The 14,292-nt window shown below is 40.5% G+C and overlaps 1 protein-coding gene across 2 annotated transcripts in view; it reads left to right on the top strand.

The window, feature by feature from the left end:
- GPR156 (G protein-coupled receptor 156) overlaps positions 1 to 14,292 on the top strand; it is a 127,446-nt gene that overhangs the window by 44,221 nt on the left and 68,933 nt on the right. For both annotated transcript variants that reach the window (XM_036744410.1, XM_036744411.1), the window contains exon 3: positions 223 to 359. In XM_036744410.1, the coding sequence (XP_036600305.1) occupies positions 223 to 359 (137 nt within the window). The remainder of the gene's footprint in view (positions 1 to 222; positions 360 to 14,292) is intronic.

Consider the following 14,292-nt stretch of genomic DNA (forward strand, 5'->3'; position numbering starts at 1 on the left):
AACCAAGGGTCAAAGCCAGTTACCCATTCACTGCCCCATACTGCCTCTCTAAATAGTGCTTCAAAATACTCTATCAATGGGAGCTGTTATTATGTGTCCCAATCCCTGACACTCCCTCAGTGGCATGCATTTCCCAAATCTGAATGAGTTTCCTTGTCGATTTGTGTTTGCTCCATGGAAGAGCCTTCATTCCTAACTACTCTTCCTTGTTGCCTTCCTCAGACCTCTGCCGACCTTGGCACTGAGCCCACCTCCTCATTGTCTTCTGTCCTCTTGGGCATCGTGTGGACTTCCCTCAGTGGTGGACTTCTTCTGGTACTCTTCTTTCTCATCTTCACAATCCGATGTAGGAACAACAGGTATGCCACTCGACACGTTGAGTTTCTCATCTCCTCTGGTCTTGCTGCAGATCTGTCTACACTTGTAACATTAAAAAGGTCATCAACAGTTCTCAGAATGACAGGAAGTTAGTTAGTATGGATTAACAGAAATTTACTGCAGTGTTCTATGTCTAGTCATATGATTTCTTTTCTACCCCTCCTTCTATCCTCCCTCTCAACATTTTCACTCTTAAAAAGGGTGGAGAAGAGAGATTTATTTACGTGAGCATTTGATTCTTGGTCTACAGACACCATTAACTCAGAGTGAAGGAAAAGAAATTCATTAAACATTTAGGTCCCTGTGTGCATGGCAGTGTATTCACAAGAGAAATGGGAGCAGGTGGGGAAGAGATGGATGATTTGCCAATTGAAAGGTGGTATTTACATTTAGGATTTTCTTCCAAGCTTCAGATTTGGACTTTAAATTCTTGTTGTTTGGAGGAAGAAGGACCATGTTGCTGTTGCATAGTCATTTCTAGTGTTGACCTCTCAGGGGTTAGAAGTCTAATGTTCAGGCTTGTGATAGAGAGCCACAATTCGGTGCAAATGCAATCATTGTGGAAGTAGGAGTGAGACAGAGACAGAAAAGAAGGGAGGAGGGCTAAGGCAGCTGGATATGTATGGGAGAAGGGGTGTAGGGGGAGGGGAAGAAGGGGGTAGAAGATCTATGAATCAGCCATTGCCAGGCAGCTTTTAAAATTTAACCCTTTGTCTGCCCTGACCAGGACAAAGCCCAGTTTATTTTATGTGAAAAGTGTTCCCAAAGGAAAGCATTCTGCCTCCAACTGTGAAACTAATTTATGTTCTTCAAGTCCCCAAGGAACCTCTGCTGGCAGTCCTGGCTGCCGTTTCAAAGCAAAGAAAAAAAGGCAAAAGAAAATGATGAAGGGGAAACACAGGCAGAGTACTACAGAACAAGATGAGCCTTGAAGATGCTTTATATCTTTTCTGATTTTTGTCAGTATCATAACCAGGCAAGGACCGATAATTGAGCAATCTCCCAGCAATGCTCTAAAGATGAGTCTTATAACACAACACTACATTTGAGAGTGCTTAAAGCCATTAATTGTAAAAGTTCGCTTTCTTACCTTAAAATCAAAACTGTGGTTAGAATAATGAAGTCAGCTGCATCCATTGTTAAATGGAAAATCAGTGGTATGCATAATCAAACTCATGGTTATCATAGATCTAGAACTCAAGGGAGCCTAAAGGTCATCTGGTTTCTGTTTTATAGACAAGGAAATAGACCCAGAGAGGTAACGTCATTTATTTGCCCAATGCCACATTGATAGTAAGGAGAAGAACAAAGATGATTCCAAACCCAGCAACCTTTCCAATGCATCATACTTTCTTGCAAACAAATAATAGTGACTTTTTTTTTTACTAATAAATAAAAAACCTCTAATGCTCCCTTCCCAACTCAAGGGAACAAGAACATCCATACCTTGTCTGGGATCTCTGCGTTGAGCCCCACCTTACCAATTGGGGGGTTTAACTCATGTTGACATAATCCCTAGATTACTAGATTGTAGACAGTTCCATTTTCTCCCCGCCACACCAGCTTCCAAAACTTACTCATCAACCATCATTTCATTTGACTTAGTTATGAAGGCGTTCACACCTTCCACCCCCAGCCCTTCTCTTTAGGGGAAAGAGGCCCAATCAATGTTTCCAAGTGAGCTTCTTATTCTTAATTATGCTGCTTTAAAAGGCATCGAGGATGTGCATCTTCTGTGACTTGTTATAAAGAGATCATGTTATGTTAGAGTTTTATTTTTAAAATATTATTTTCTAAACTTTGCTTATAAAAATGTGCCAAATCTAATAAAAAGCCAATATTCAGGGTTTTATTTTTCATTTTTTTCATATCCCGTTTTGTCACATGAAAGATGTACTAGAATGTGATCAGCATGATCGAAGATTAAAAAAATAGGGTACAAATTAGTAGACTGGAAGAATTGAGTCTATTTCTAAAGCTTCGTCTCTCCATTTCTGTTGAAACTCTGCAATTTAATAGTTTAAAAATGTCTATCCCTAGTTCTTCAAACATCTACATTGTTTAAAAAAGAAGTTTGCCAGTCAATTTTCTAAAATTTGAGTTGCCCAGAACACTCCATCTAGGCATTCAGGAAACTATTTCTTCCTTCGACTAATAATAATAGTAACAGGCCAGGTTTATATAGATAGCACTTTAAGGTCTACAAAGCACTTTACAAACATCATCTCATTTGATCCTTATAATAACTCTGACAGGTAGATGTTCTTATTATCCTCATTTTACAGATGGGGAGACCAAGGCACAGAGAGGTTAACTGACTTGCCCAGGATAAATAGCTAACAAGTACCTGAAGCAGAATTTGAACTTGGGTCTTCCTAACTCCAACTCCTGTGCTCTGACCACTGTGCTACCTAACTCCTCCAAAACGACATTCTGCAGGTCATTTAGTTCACGTTCAAGGCATTAGGGACCCACTGTTTCTTTTTTTTGTTTTATATATATATATATATACACATACATATACATATATATGTATGTATATATGTATATATGTGTATATATGTGTATGTATATGCATATATACACATATAATGGACCTTTTTAAAAATTTGAGTTCCAAATTCTCTCCCTCCCTCCAGCTCCTCCCTCACCACACATTGAGAAGGCAAACAACATGATATAAATTATACATATGAAATGATGCAAAACATATTTCCACACTAGCCAAATTGAAAAAAAAGGCAAAAAAATATAAGGAAAGTGGAAAAAATTGTATTTCAATTTGTACCCAGAATTTCTCAGTTCTCTCTGTGGAGTTGGATAGCGCTTTTCATCATGAGTCCTTCAGAATTGTCTTAAATCATATTATTGATGAGAGTAGCTAAGTCTTTCACAATTGATCATTATTGCAATTGATTTTACTATGTACAGTGTTCTCCTTGTTCTGCTCACCTCACTTTGCATCAGTTCATATATATCTTCCGAGGTTTTTCTAAAACCATCTCCCACATAATTTCTCATAGCACAATAGTATTCTATCACAATCGTATACTGCAACTTGTGTAGACATTCTCCAATTGATGGGCATCCTTCTATTTCCAGTTCTTTGTCACCACAAAAAGAACAGCTATAAATATTTGTGTACAAATAGGTCTTTTTCCTTTTTCCTTGATCTCTTTGGGACATAGACCTAGTAGTGGCATTGCTGAATCAAAGGGTATATGCAGAGTTTTAAAGCCTTTTGGGCATAGTTCCAAATTGTTTTTCAGAATGATTGGACCAGTTCACAACTCCACCAACAGTGCATTAGTGAGGGACCTACTATTTCTATTTACAGTACTCTCACATTCTGTGTTCCATGTTTTCTTATTATCTCTCTTCATTTGCTCTTTAACCATTCTGAGACTACAGGGACCTCAGAAATTTGCCCTTCCTCTATACTCTTTTAAAAAATATTTTATTTTCTCCCAGTTACATATAAAGATAATTTTTAATATTCATTTTTAAAAAATTTTGAGTTCCAAATTTTCTCTCTCACCTACCCCCTCCCTAAGACAGTAAGCAATTTGATACAGGTTATACATGTTCAGTCATGCAAAACACCTGTACACTCTTTAATGCCAGTACCTAGATAGTAACATAGATTAGATGGTGATATAGAACCATGAATCCCTAGTACTAGTATCATTTCATGGGATTTTGGAGGATTAGGACACAGAATACAGCCCAACTCCTTGCTCTGTCTGCTGGGTCTTCACACACCTGCAAAGGCTATCAATCTTAGCCTTAATGCATACCTATTTCTGAAGATCCCAACACTCCTATCTCTATCCCACTCACTAACACACCTCTTACACACTGTCTGTTTTCCTTGACCAGATGCTTACTCCACCCAGTACTAGTTTCTCTCGCTATGCCTCAATACTAGCGTTAAGGATATGTTCTAAAACTTCTTAAATAGACCCAAAGAATATCTGAGTCCTCTTCCCAACTTCAGGTGTGCAGCAGTACCTCCTTTTGCTGACATTTTCATTGGTGTTTGATACCGACTCCTGCCCTTCCCCCCCCCTCCCAGGATCACCCCCATGTCCTCCTTAGTCCCATTTTCTCCTTGGAGAAGAGCAGGGGCCACATCTGCCTCATTGGCCTGGAAGGGGAAATTCACCTCATCCATTTACCCTCATGTTATACATGCTGTGAAGTTCTATAAATGTACACTCATTGGGCTTCTATGCATGATTTTTTAGATTTAAAATCTTGACTTCTTTAAGAAGTTTTTTTTCTGATTTTCCTTAGTGCTAGTGCCTTCTCTCTGCAAATATTTACAATTTATCCTCTATGTCTCCTGTTTGAACCTAGTTATTTGCCTTTAGTCTGTCCTATTAGACCGTGAACTCTGTGAGAGCAAGAACTGTGTTTTTGCCTTTCTTTGCATTCCCTGTGCTTAACGCAGTGCCTGGCACATGGTAGGCACTTAATAAATTTTTGTTGATTTAGCCTGTTCCATCTAGAGTTTGGGCCACGTGTGTCACCCTGAAGGTGCCTCTGTCCCATAGGTGCTCTCAGATGAGATACCGGGTGTGAGCTTAGACATGTAGCTTCTCCCAGTTTCACTACATTCTTAACCTTTTTCTCCCAAAGAAGGTCTTTTCGTCAAGCTGTTGTGTTGCCTAGGGAAAGTGGTTCCAGATTCCTTTCTTTCTCTCTCTCCTTCCTTCTCCCTGGAACTAGAACAGCCCAAGCTTTGCTATACCCCTCTTCATATGATCCATCCCTCTGTAGGTGGAGGTTGGAATGCAAAAGTCTTTTCCAAAGGAATCTCTTCTCAAGTTTGTACCTAAGGATCCTTTGTATCTCATTTTTAAAAATATTTCTTAACTTAAGAATTTAACAATTATCAACAAACACAAACATTTCAATATACAAAGAAGAATAAAAAAAAAGATAGGTGCCCATGGACTTCTATCATATACAAAATGACTCTCCATGAGACCAAAAAGATGTTCTTTCCTTTCTTACATCTAATTCTCATTCTGAGCCCTAATAACCTCTTCCTTCTGGGGACCTTTGACTAAAACTTCCATTGTTACAAAGGGATGTTTGGGGATCACCAGTCCTGTTGTGGTGGAAGGAAATTGCCAAGAACTACAACTGAGGCAGGAATATGACAATCTGTATTAAAGAACCAAGTATCCATGGGCCTGATTTATAATGTAGGCCGATGGCTACACCCTGGAGATTAAAGGCCTTTATATGATCTATTTCTGTTTCCTCTTCTGTCTCTCCATGGGCTTCCCTTTTCCCAACCCAAGCTCAGCACCAGGAGTGCTGGTGACCTAGATGTCCTAGGGTTCTGCCAAAAATTTAGGCAGTGGTTTACTCTGATCTTCCAGCACTGGGATAGCCTACCCATGCATAATGGCATGGTCTCATGACTTGGTTATTTGTCCTTGGATTTTATCCCTAGTCTTTTGAATAACCATATTCATCCTTTGTCTGATATTACAGTCTATCATCTCTCTGGATAAACAGGTCAAACAACAATCCAGCAGTTGCTAATAAGGAGGGTTCCTTGCAAGGTGGTCTTGAGGTTCATCATTTAGTGACTGCTAGTATCTTTTGACAACCTCTTCCTAATGTAAAGTGACTTTCAAGTGCCTGAGCTTATCCAGGCATTCCAGTAGCCCAGTACTCAGCAAATAAGTGTCAGTATCCCACGTCTCATTGGAATATCAGTCAACAAGCATATATTAACCATCTACTATATTCCAGGCTCTGTATTATGTATTTGGCATACAAATATGTAAAATGAAATAATCCCTACTCTCAAAAAAACTTACCTATATCTCCCCAAACTTCATTTTTAGGATACTGATAATTCCTTAGCAAAAGATTACCCTTCTCCATTAATATCACAGTCCAGGCCAGGGCCACGCCCTTTAGTTTACATGGGACGTGGACTACTTCTTGTGAAGTAGTCACACTGCAAGGCTACATCTTAACACCAGATGGCACTGTCCCCAAGACACCAGAGTTCATCCTGCTTCCCCTGGGAAACATGGAGAAATAGTCATTGGTACCTACAGAATATGGATGATTCCAGAAGAAGACAATATGACCTGCACTGGGCAATTTTGTGGTCACAAGAGAACTACTGGGATTAATTTCTGGAGCCCCTTCCAATTTGGAGAATCTGTGATTCTTTGTTGTTGAGATACCAATAGAGTGGTATCTCATCTCAAAAAGGCCATAAGAAATAGGGCATAGTCTTTTAAACTCTTGCCAAATGGACAGATGGCAGTAGGAGAACCACCTCTCCCTTGACCAAGAGGGTTCTCTTCATAGGATCATAGTATTTAGAGCTAGAAGGACACTTAGAGCTTATATAGTCCAGCTGGATGAAAAAAAAACTGAAGCCCAGAGAGGTGAGGCATTGTGACCGTGATCACACAGATGGGAAGCGGCAGAGCTTGGATTTGAACATCAGGCCTCCAAATCCAGTACTCATTCCTCCATACCACATCCCGAGCCCTGCCGGTGTTCCTTGTTGCTTTTCTGCTTCCTAGTCTTTGGTCATTCCCATTAGGAGTCAGGATTCCAACCTCCCTTTGCCCCACCCCACCCAGAGTTGAGAGACACACTCCTGTGATATTTAATGTAACAAGAAGGGCATCGCCAGCTCCGTGTGTTCTTTAAGCCTCTAGAGACCCTAGCTGTGCATATTATTTCACTCTTTTCCCATGCATAATGGTGCTCAGACAGTTTTTATATCACATCCTTTTGCTGCTTCTCTGTTGCTTCACAGCGACCCTCTCCCCCAGCTGTGGAAAAGGGGTGGGGTCATCTTTCCTTTGTTTTGCCCATTTCTGAAATGATCAGGCTCTCACCACAGTCTAGGCCATCTATCATCATCAACAATGAATACTTGCTGAGCCAAACACCTACTGTGCTCAAGGAACTGTGGGAAATTTGATTAAAGAAACATAGCCCCTCCTTCCACTGCTAACCCCCAACCACCTCTCCGCTTACTTCAATCCCCACCCCCACCCCCACCAAAATTTGTGAGTTAAATTACAGAGAGCATAGCCTGAGTCCCAAATAGGTACAAATATGAACCAACCCAGACAGTCCATTTTGGATTTTTCACTTTGAAAAGGTTAGTGGTTGATTGCAGGGAGAGGAGATGCACTCTTTTCTTCATCATTATTCCAGGCCCGGTTTCTTCAAGATGAGAATCAAGTTGAGCCTAAAAAAAAGAAAAGAAAAGAAAGGAAGATTGCTAGAAGGAAAGGAAAGTAATAACTATGGGGCTAGCAGGAGGCAGAATTGCTAACCAGCTGCACCCAGCATGGATCTCTGGGAGTCTTTCAATAACTCTCTGGAAACCCCTGTTTGAAAAATATGGATCTCAAGGGAAGGAGGAATGGAAGGACTGTTGTCATCATTATAATTATTGACCTAAAAAGGAACTGCAGCTGTCATTTGCCCATCCCCCTTCTAGGACCAGATGTGTAAAACAGTGATATAAATAGGGTAGACACTCAGGTTGTTTTGATGGTTACGATTAAAGGGTCTTGGAAATTCTTGGGAAATGGAACCCTCATCTTTTAAATTGGCCTTATATAGTCCCTAACAACAGGATAGTCCCTATGTAAAATAAGCCAATTTTGTCTTCAGTGCCTTTCCCCCTCCTCTTCAGTATCACCCCCTATGTGCGCCTAGTAATTCTATGCTGTTCCATGGCTTCCATACCCTCTTTTTGCTCCTATGTTAAAGTCCCAACCAGGACTCCCTCCAGGCAGTACCCAGACTCCAGAGCTCCCCCTCCAGCCCTGTCCTCCTCCTCAGTCAAAGCTTGTCTTTCCCATCCCTCAGCTTCCTGTATTCATTTAGGTCATCTTGTCAGACCACCCCTATAAAGACAGATTGTAGATTTAGAGGTGGGAGGGACCCTTAAAGGGTCTCTTATCCAGCCCTCATTTTATCAATAAAGAAACAGAGGCCCAGAGAGAGTTGAGAGACTTTCCCAAGATCTCATAGGTATTAAGAACCAGCCGTGAAATTTGAACCTTGATCCCTGGGCTCCTGTTTGCTCTGTATTTTGCTGCTTAACCAGTTCACCCTGATGTGTCAGTAACCGATAAGGGCAGAAATCTTTTGCTGATACAAAGATTTTTTTTTAATCTTGAAAGGGTATGCTTTAAAAAAATCAAGTGCATGAATCACTAATGAATTGTGGATTTTCAGATACCATAGCAAGATAAGAGAAAGATCTGGGGGCAGGAAAGCTTCTCTCCATCTCAAATCATGCTTAGTAGATTTCCTGCCTGTTTTGCTGTTAAGGCCAATCCTGACAGCCCAGGGAGAGTGAAAGGCATGGAGATCAGAAAGGACAAGAGAGAAACTGGGCAGGAGCCAAGGCGTGCCGGCTGCCTCCCTCTCTCATACACCAACCCTAGAAAATGGAAAGGAGCCAAGGGGCTTATTGTCGCCTATTTGTCCCTCGTGAAGAATTGGAGAATGTTAGATCCAAGAGGGGCTTTGGAGATTATAGAATATCCTCCATTTTACAAACGAGGAGACTGAAGTCCAGGGAAATAAAGGGGCTTTGGATCATAGTTTTAGAGATGAAAAATTATCTAGTCCCGCCCTCTCATTTTACAGCTAAAGAAACTTAGGCTCACAAAAGTAAAATGGCTTGTCTAAGGTCACACTGCTAGTCCATGGGAAATTCAGAGCTAGAACCCATATTTGTCATCTACCAGGCCAGGGCTCTTTCTACTTCCACTGCAGGGTACTTGTGACCTCTTAACTCAAATAAATAAAAGCTGACACTGTGATCTTCCTCAAATCCAGATCATGTCACAGCCTCCCCCACCAGCCTACTCCCCATAAACACCAATTATCTCCCAATCACCTCCAGGATCTAATGTAAAATCCTCAGGCGTTAAAAGCCCTTCCTAACTGGCCCTTCTCATTCCCACCTTTCCAGTCTTTTTATACCTCACACATGGAAATAGTCTTCATCCTAGTGACACTGACCTTCTTGCTATTCCTCAAACACCACACTCCTGACTAAGCATTTTTTCACAGGGTGTCCCCCAAGTCTGGAATGTTCTCCCTCCTCATCTCTGCCTCCTGGCTTCCCTGGCTTCCTTCAAGTCCCAAATAAAATCCCACCTGCTACAAGGAAGCCTTTCCCACGCCCTCTTAATGCTAGTGCCTTTCCTCTCTCATTTATTTCCAATTTATATAGCTTGTTTACACATAGCATTTGCATGTTACCTTCCCCATTATGTTATGAATTTCTCCAGAGCAGGGACTGTCTTTTATCTTTCTTTGTACCCTTAGTGCTTAACACAGTGCCTGGCACATAGTAGGCAATTAATAAACCTTTACTGACTGTCACACTTAATGTCAGACATTAAGATCAAATGGTCAAAGTACATGAACAAGTACTTTTCAAAGGAAGAAATTCAAGCTATCAGCGACTATATGAAAAGATGTTCAAATTCACTAATAAGAGAAATGTTAATTAAAATAATTCTGAACTCTACCTTATTGACAGAGATGACAAAAGAAGAAAGTGGAGGTGCTATGGGATGTTCTTTTGGCAGGACTGTAGGTTGGTTTGTTCATTCTGAAAGTCAGTTTGGAACTGTACCCCCCAAATCATTAAATGGTACATGTCTCTTGACATCTAGAGTTACCACTAATAGGCATATGCCCCAAAGAGAAAAAGGACATTATACATACAAATATACACACACACACATATATATGCATATGTGTATATGTATATGTGTGTGGGTATATAGTATATATACTGCATATATACGTGTGTATGCATATATATCTGCCCACATACTTAGTGTATGTATGTACAGTATATATGTATATAAGCATATATATCTACCCATTGACCCAGTATATACACACATATATGTGTGTATGCATCTATTTGTATATATCTACCCACATACACATGTATGTTTCTATATGGATACATATATGTATATAGTTGTAGCAAAGAACTGGAAATAAAGTGGGTACCAATCATTTGGGAATAGCTGATAAGAAATGATGAGTATGGCAGATTCAGAGAAACCTGTGAAGACTTGTGCAAACTGATAAAGAGTCAAGTAAGCGGAATAATTTATGCAATGACTGTAACAATGTAAAGTAAAACATATTTAAAGTCAAAAGACCTGTGATCAATACGGTAACCAATCATGACTTCACAAGACTGATGATAAAGTATTCCCCTCACATCTTGGCAGAAAGGTGATAGGCTAGAGGAGCAGAACGAGATCTATATTTTAAGACATAGCCAATGTGTTGATTTGTTTTGCTTAACTATACTCATTACTAGAGAGGATTTCTGTTTGGGGGAAGGAGTGATAGTGATAATGAAGAAGAAAAAAAAGGAGGAGGAGCAGGAGGAGGAGCAAGAAGAGGAGGAGGAGCAGGAGGAGGAGGAGCAACAGAAGGAGAAAGAGGAGGAGGAGCAGGAGGAGGAGGAGGAGGAGGAGGAGGAGAAAAAGAGAAAAGAGCATTAATTTAAAAAAATTAAATACACAGAAAAGAAGGAAGTTTGGGAGGGGACACAAAGAGGCCACTTTTGTTATTATTTGGTTAAATTTACTATATAATTAAAAAAAAATCTGTACCTAACAGGACTTCACAGTTTCCTACACAACCTTCTTTACATCTGAAATGTTCATGTTTGTTGGTTTAAGTTTATCATTTTTAAAAAATCTTTTAAAAAATAGAAGTTGGCTTGCCTAGTGTCACCATAGTCTCCTCTAAATCTCTGCTATGATTTTCTGAACCATGCAGGAGAGTTCCAGAGCTGTCAGTGACCCAGAAGCAGCAGACCCTAGAGGGGGCAGAATATTTCTCTCCAGGGAGTCCAGAGGCAGTGTGACTCTGGGAGGGAATATGAGAAGAGAGCAGAAAGACATTTACCCATTCCCCACCCCCATGCACACAACCAGGGCACATTTCCATCTGTCTGCTGGATGACTCCATCTGGATATTCTTCAGCTTACCACTTCAGACTCAACATACTCACCATCACGCTTTTCTTCACTTCCAAATCTGCCCCCTCTCTCAATATTTCTGTTTCTGTGGATGGCAACACCATCCCCCCAGTCACCCAGGCGTGAAGTCTTGAAGTCATCTTTGATTCCAGCTTCTCCCTAACTCCCTAATATTTAATGAATTACCAAAAAAGCTCTTGCATCAGTCTCCCACTTTCTACTCCCACAAGCCTAGTCTAGACCTTCATTGCTTCTCACCTGAAATCTTATGGAATCTCAGAATCGGAAAGGACATTAGAAGTCACCCAGTCTAACTGTCCCCTAAGGCATAAATGAATCCTTTCTACAATATCTGTGCCAAGCGATGGTTATCCATGTGAAGACTCCAGTGACAGGAAACTCACTACTTGACAGGACAGCCCATTCCAGTTTCAGAGAGCTTAACCTTTACCACATTTTTCATTCTATTTTGTGTTTGTTTCCATGTACTGGAATATTAACTGTAATTAATTGTAATAATACTTGCAATTCATTGTAATAATAACATCGTACACATTCTCCGTTCTTCTAGTCTTTTCCTGCTCTGGTCTATCACAATGAAGTCTGGATAATTTTCCTAGTATATACAAGTCATTGTCTCGCTTATCTTGGAATTGGAGATCCTCTAGAATCTTGATCTTGCCTGTCCTCCCAGCCTTATCTTACATTATTCCTTTATACACCTTTCAACCCAACAACTTGATTGTTTGCCATTCCCTGGTCTCATTGTGTCCTCCATGGCTTTGCTAATGCCACGCCCAATGTTATTGCCTCCTCTTGCTCCTCTCACTTCTTATTCCTCCAAATCCCCTTCACTTCAAAGTCAGGGCAACACTGTAAGGATTGAGGAAGAGGAGGGAACTGAGAAATTTCTGCCTGAGTTACCTGGCATCCCTCTGTAGCATCTGTTTGTAGGAGGCATGACCAAGATGGTGTCTATACCTATAGTGGCCTCTTTTTTCTCCTATCTTTTCTTACTGAAATTTTTCAATTTTAATTTTTTTCAAGGCCTAACACAGATGCTGCTTCCTCCATGTAGTCTTCCTGATGTGTCCTGCTAGAAATGATTGGTCCTCCCCTCCTTGACTTCTCATGGAACTTTATTTAAACTTCTGTGCACTTATAATACTCTAATATTTCTGTTGTAGTTAGTATAGTAATATACATGTCTTATCTCCCCTTAACAACTCTTTGAGGACATGGAATATTTCTAACTTCCATCTTGGTATCTCTAGCATCCAGAACAATGTCTTCCTTACACAGAAGAGGTGACAAATGGATATCTGTTGAAGTGAAAATTAGATGGTAGAATAAGGGCAAAAAAAAAAAAAGTTGAAGTTACTGGAGTCAGAGGGCAGATGTTGGGTCAGGAATGGAAGCCAGGCATTTCTAGAGAACTAAATACATGGATAAAAACTTAATCATCCAGAGAGTTTGCATAATAATTTCTGGTTGCTTCCAAACAGGTGTCTATATTGATCCAAATGCTTTCATAATTCCTCTCCTTCAGACTATTTTTTTAAAAATAGCCTACTACCAGAATTGCCTTTAACTTGGGCATTAATAAGGTTAGACCACCATCTAATATAAACAAGTTTCTGATCCTACACTGTGGTGGTGGTATGGAAAGACCACTGGACTTGGAGTCCAAAGTCTTAACTGACACTCCTGACTAATATTTACTAGTGATAGGACTTTGGGCAAAGTACTTCCGCTCTCTGAGCCCCAGTTTCCTAATCTCTGAAATGGGAACATTATCTCGACCTCACCAGGTTGTTGAGAGGATCAAAAGAGATGATGACCACCAAGTGCTTTACAAAGCTTAGAGCCTTCATAATAGGAGTCATCTTATCATCACCCCACTCCCCACACCTCACCATTTTCAGCCAGGTCCAGGACATCCTTTCAGTACTTTGCCACTGTCTGAGGGAAAAGGTGTTAGCACAATGTGTCTGATGGGGGGAAGGGCAATTTCCATAATGATGCTAATCTATGCACGGTGACCTTTGTTTCTATTTGACTGCGCAGATGCAGGGATTAATCATTGTCACTTGCAAAGGCCGCTGTGGCTGCTCACAGTCTGCTGTCTCCTCTCGGCCCCATGATAGATTTTTGCTGCCTTCAAGTTAGCAGGGAAAACAGGCTTGTTTTCTTGAGCACTAGCAATTAGTGAAGCTTATCTGCAGGGGTGTTTTTTTCCCTGAAAAAATCTATGTGATACAGTTCTAGATACTGTATTTTGTCTTTTCAAATAGCTAGATCTCCTATGTATCGTAGCATCCATTAAATTATAAACTTGATAAGGGCAAGGTTTGAATTTTACCAGTTCAGTAGTAATAGAGCTGGATTGGAGTCAAAGGACCTGGGTTCAAATTCTGACTCTTGTAATGACTACCCATGTGACCTTGGGCATGTAGAAATGAACCTCTGTGGGCCTCAGTTCCCTTACTGGTAAAAATTAGTTTTGCCTACGTGATCTTTTAAGTTCCTTTTTATTTCAAAAACTATGTTTCTGTGTTTTCCTCCAGCAACTAGCATATTTTAGTATTTAGTACTAAAAAAAAATGGTCTTCTCCTCCCAGTTTGATTTTTTTTTTCTGAGTTTTGATTAAAGAGGCCATCCCTTGATTAACTTCTTAAAGAGGCTGGTTCACTTATTGGGCGTTACCTCACTCAAAGTGAGAACCTGAAAAGACCTTAGCCTAAAAGGGACAGAGTCTCCCAATGCCCCCTGGGCCATCTCCAGTCGTCCTGGTGAATATCAGGCTACTGGACCCAGATAGCTCTGGAGGAGAAAGTGAGGCTGGTGACCTTGCACATCCCTCCCTCACTC

This window comes from Trichosurus vulpecula, chromosome 2, assembly GCF_011100635.1.
Source record: "Trichosurus vulpecula isolate mTriVul1 chromosome 2, mTriVul1.pri, whole genome shotgun sequence".
In the NCBI taxonomy this organism is placed as follows: Eukaryota; Metazoa; Chordata; class Mammalia; order Diprotodontia; family Phalangeridae; genus Trichosurus; species Trichosurus vulpecula.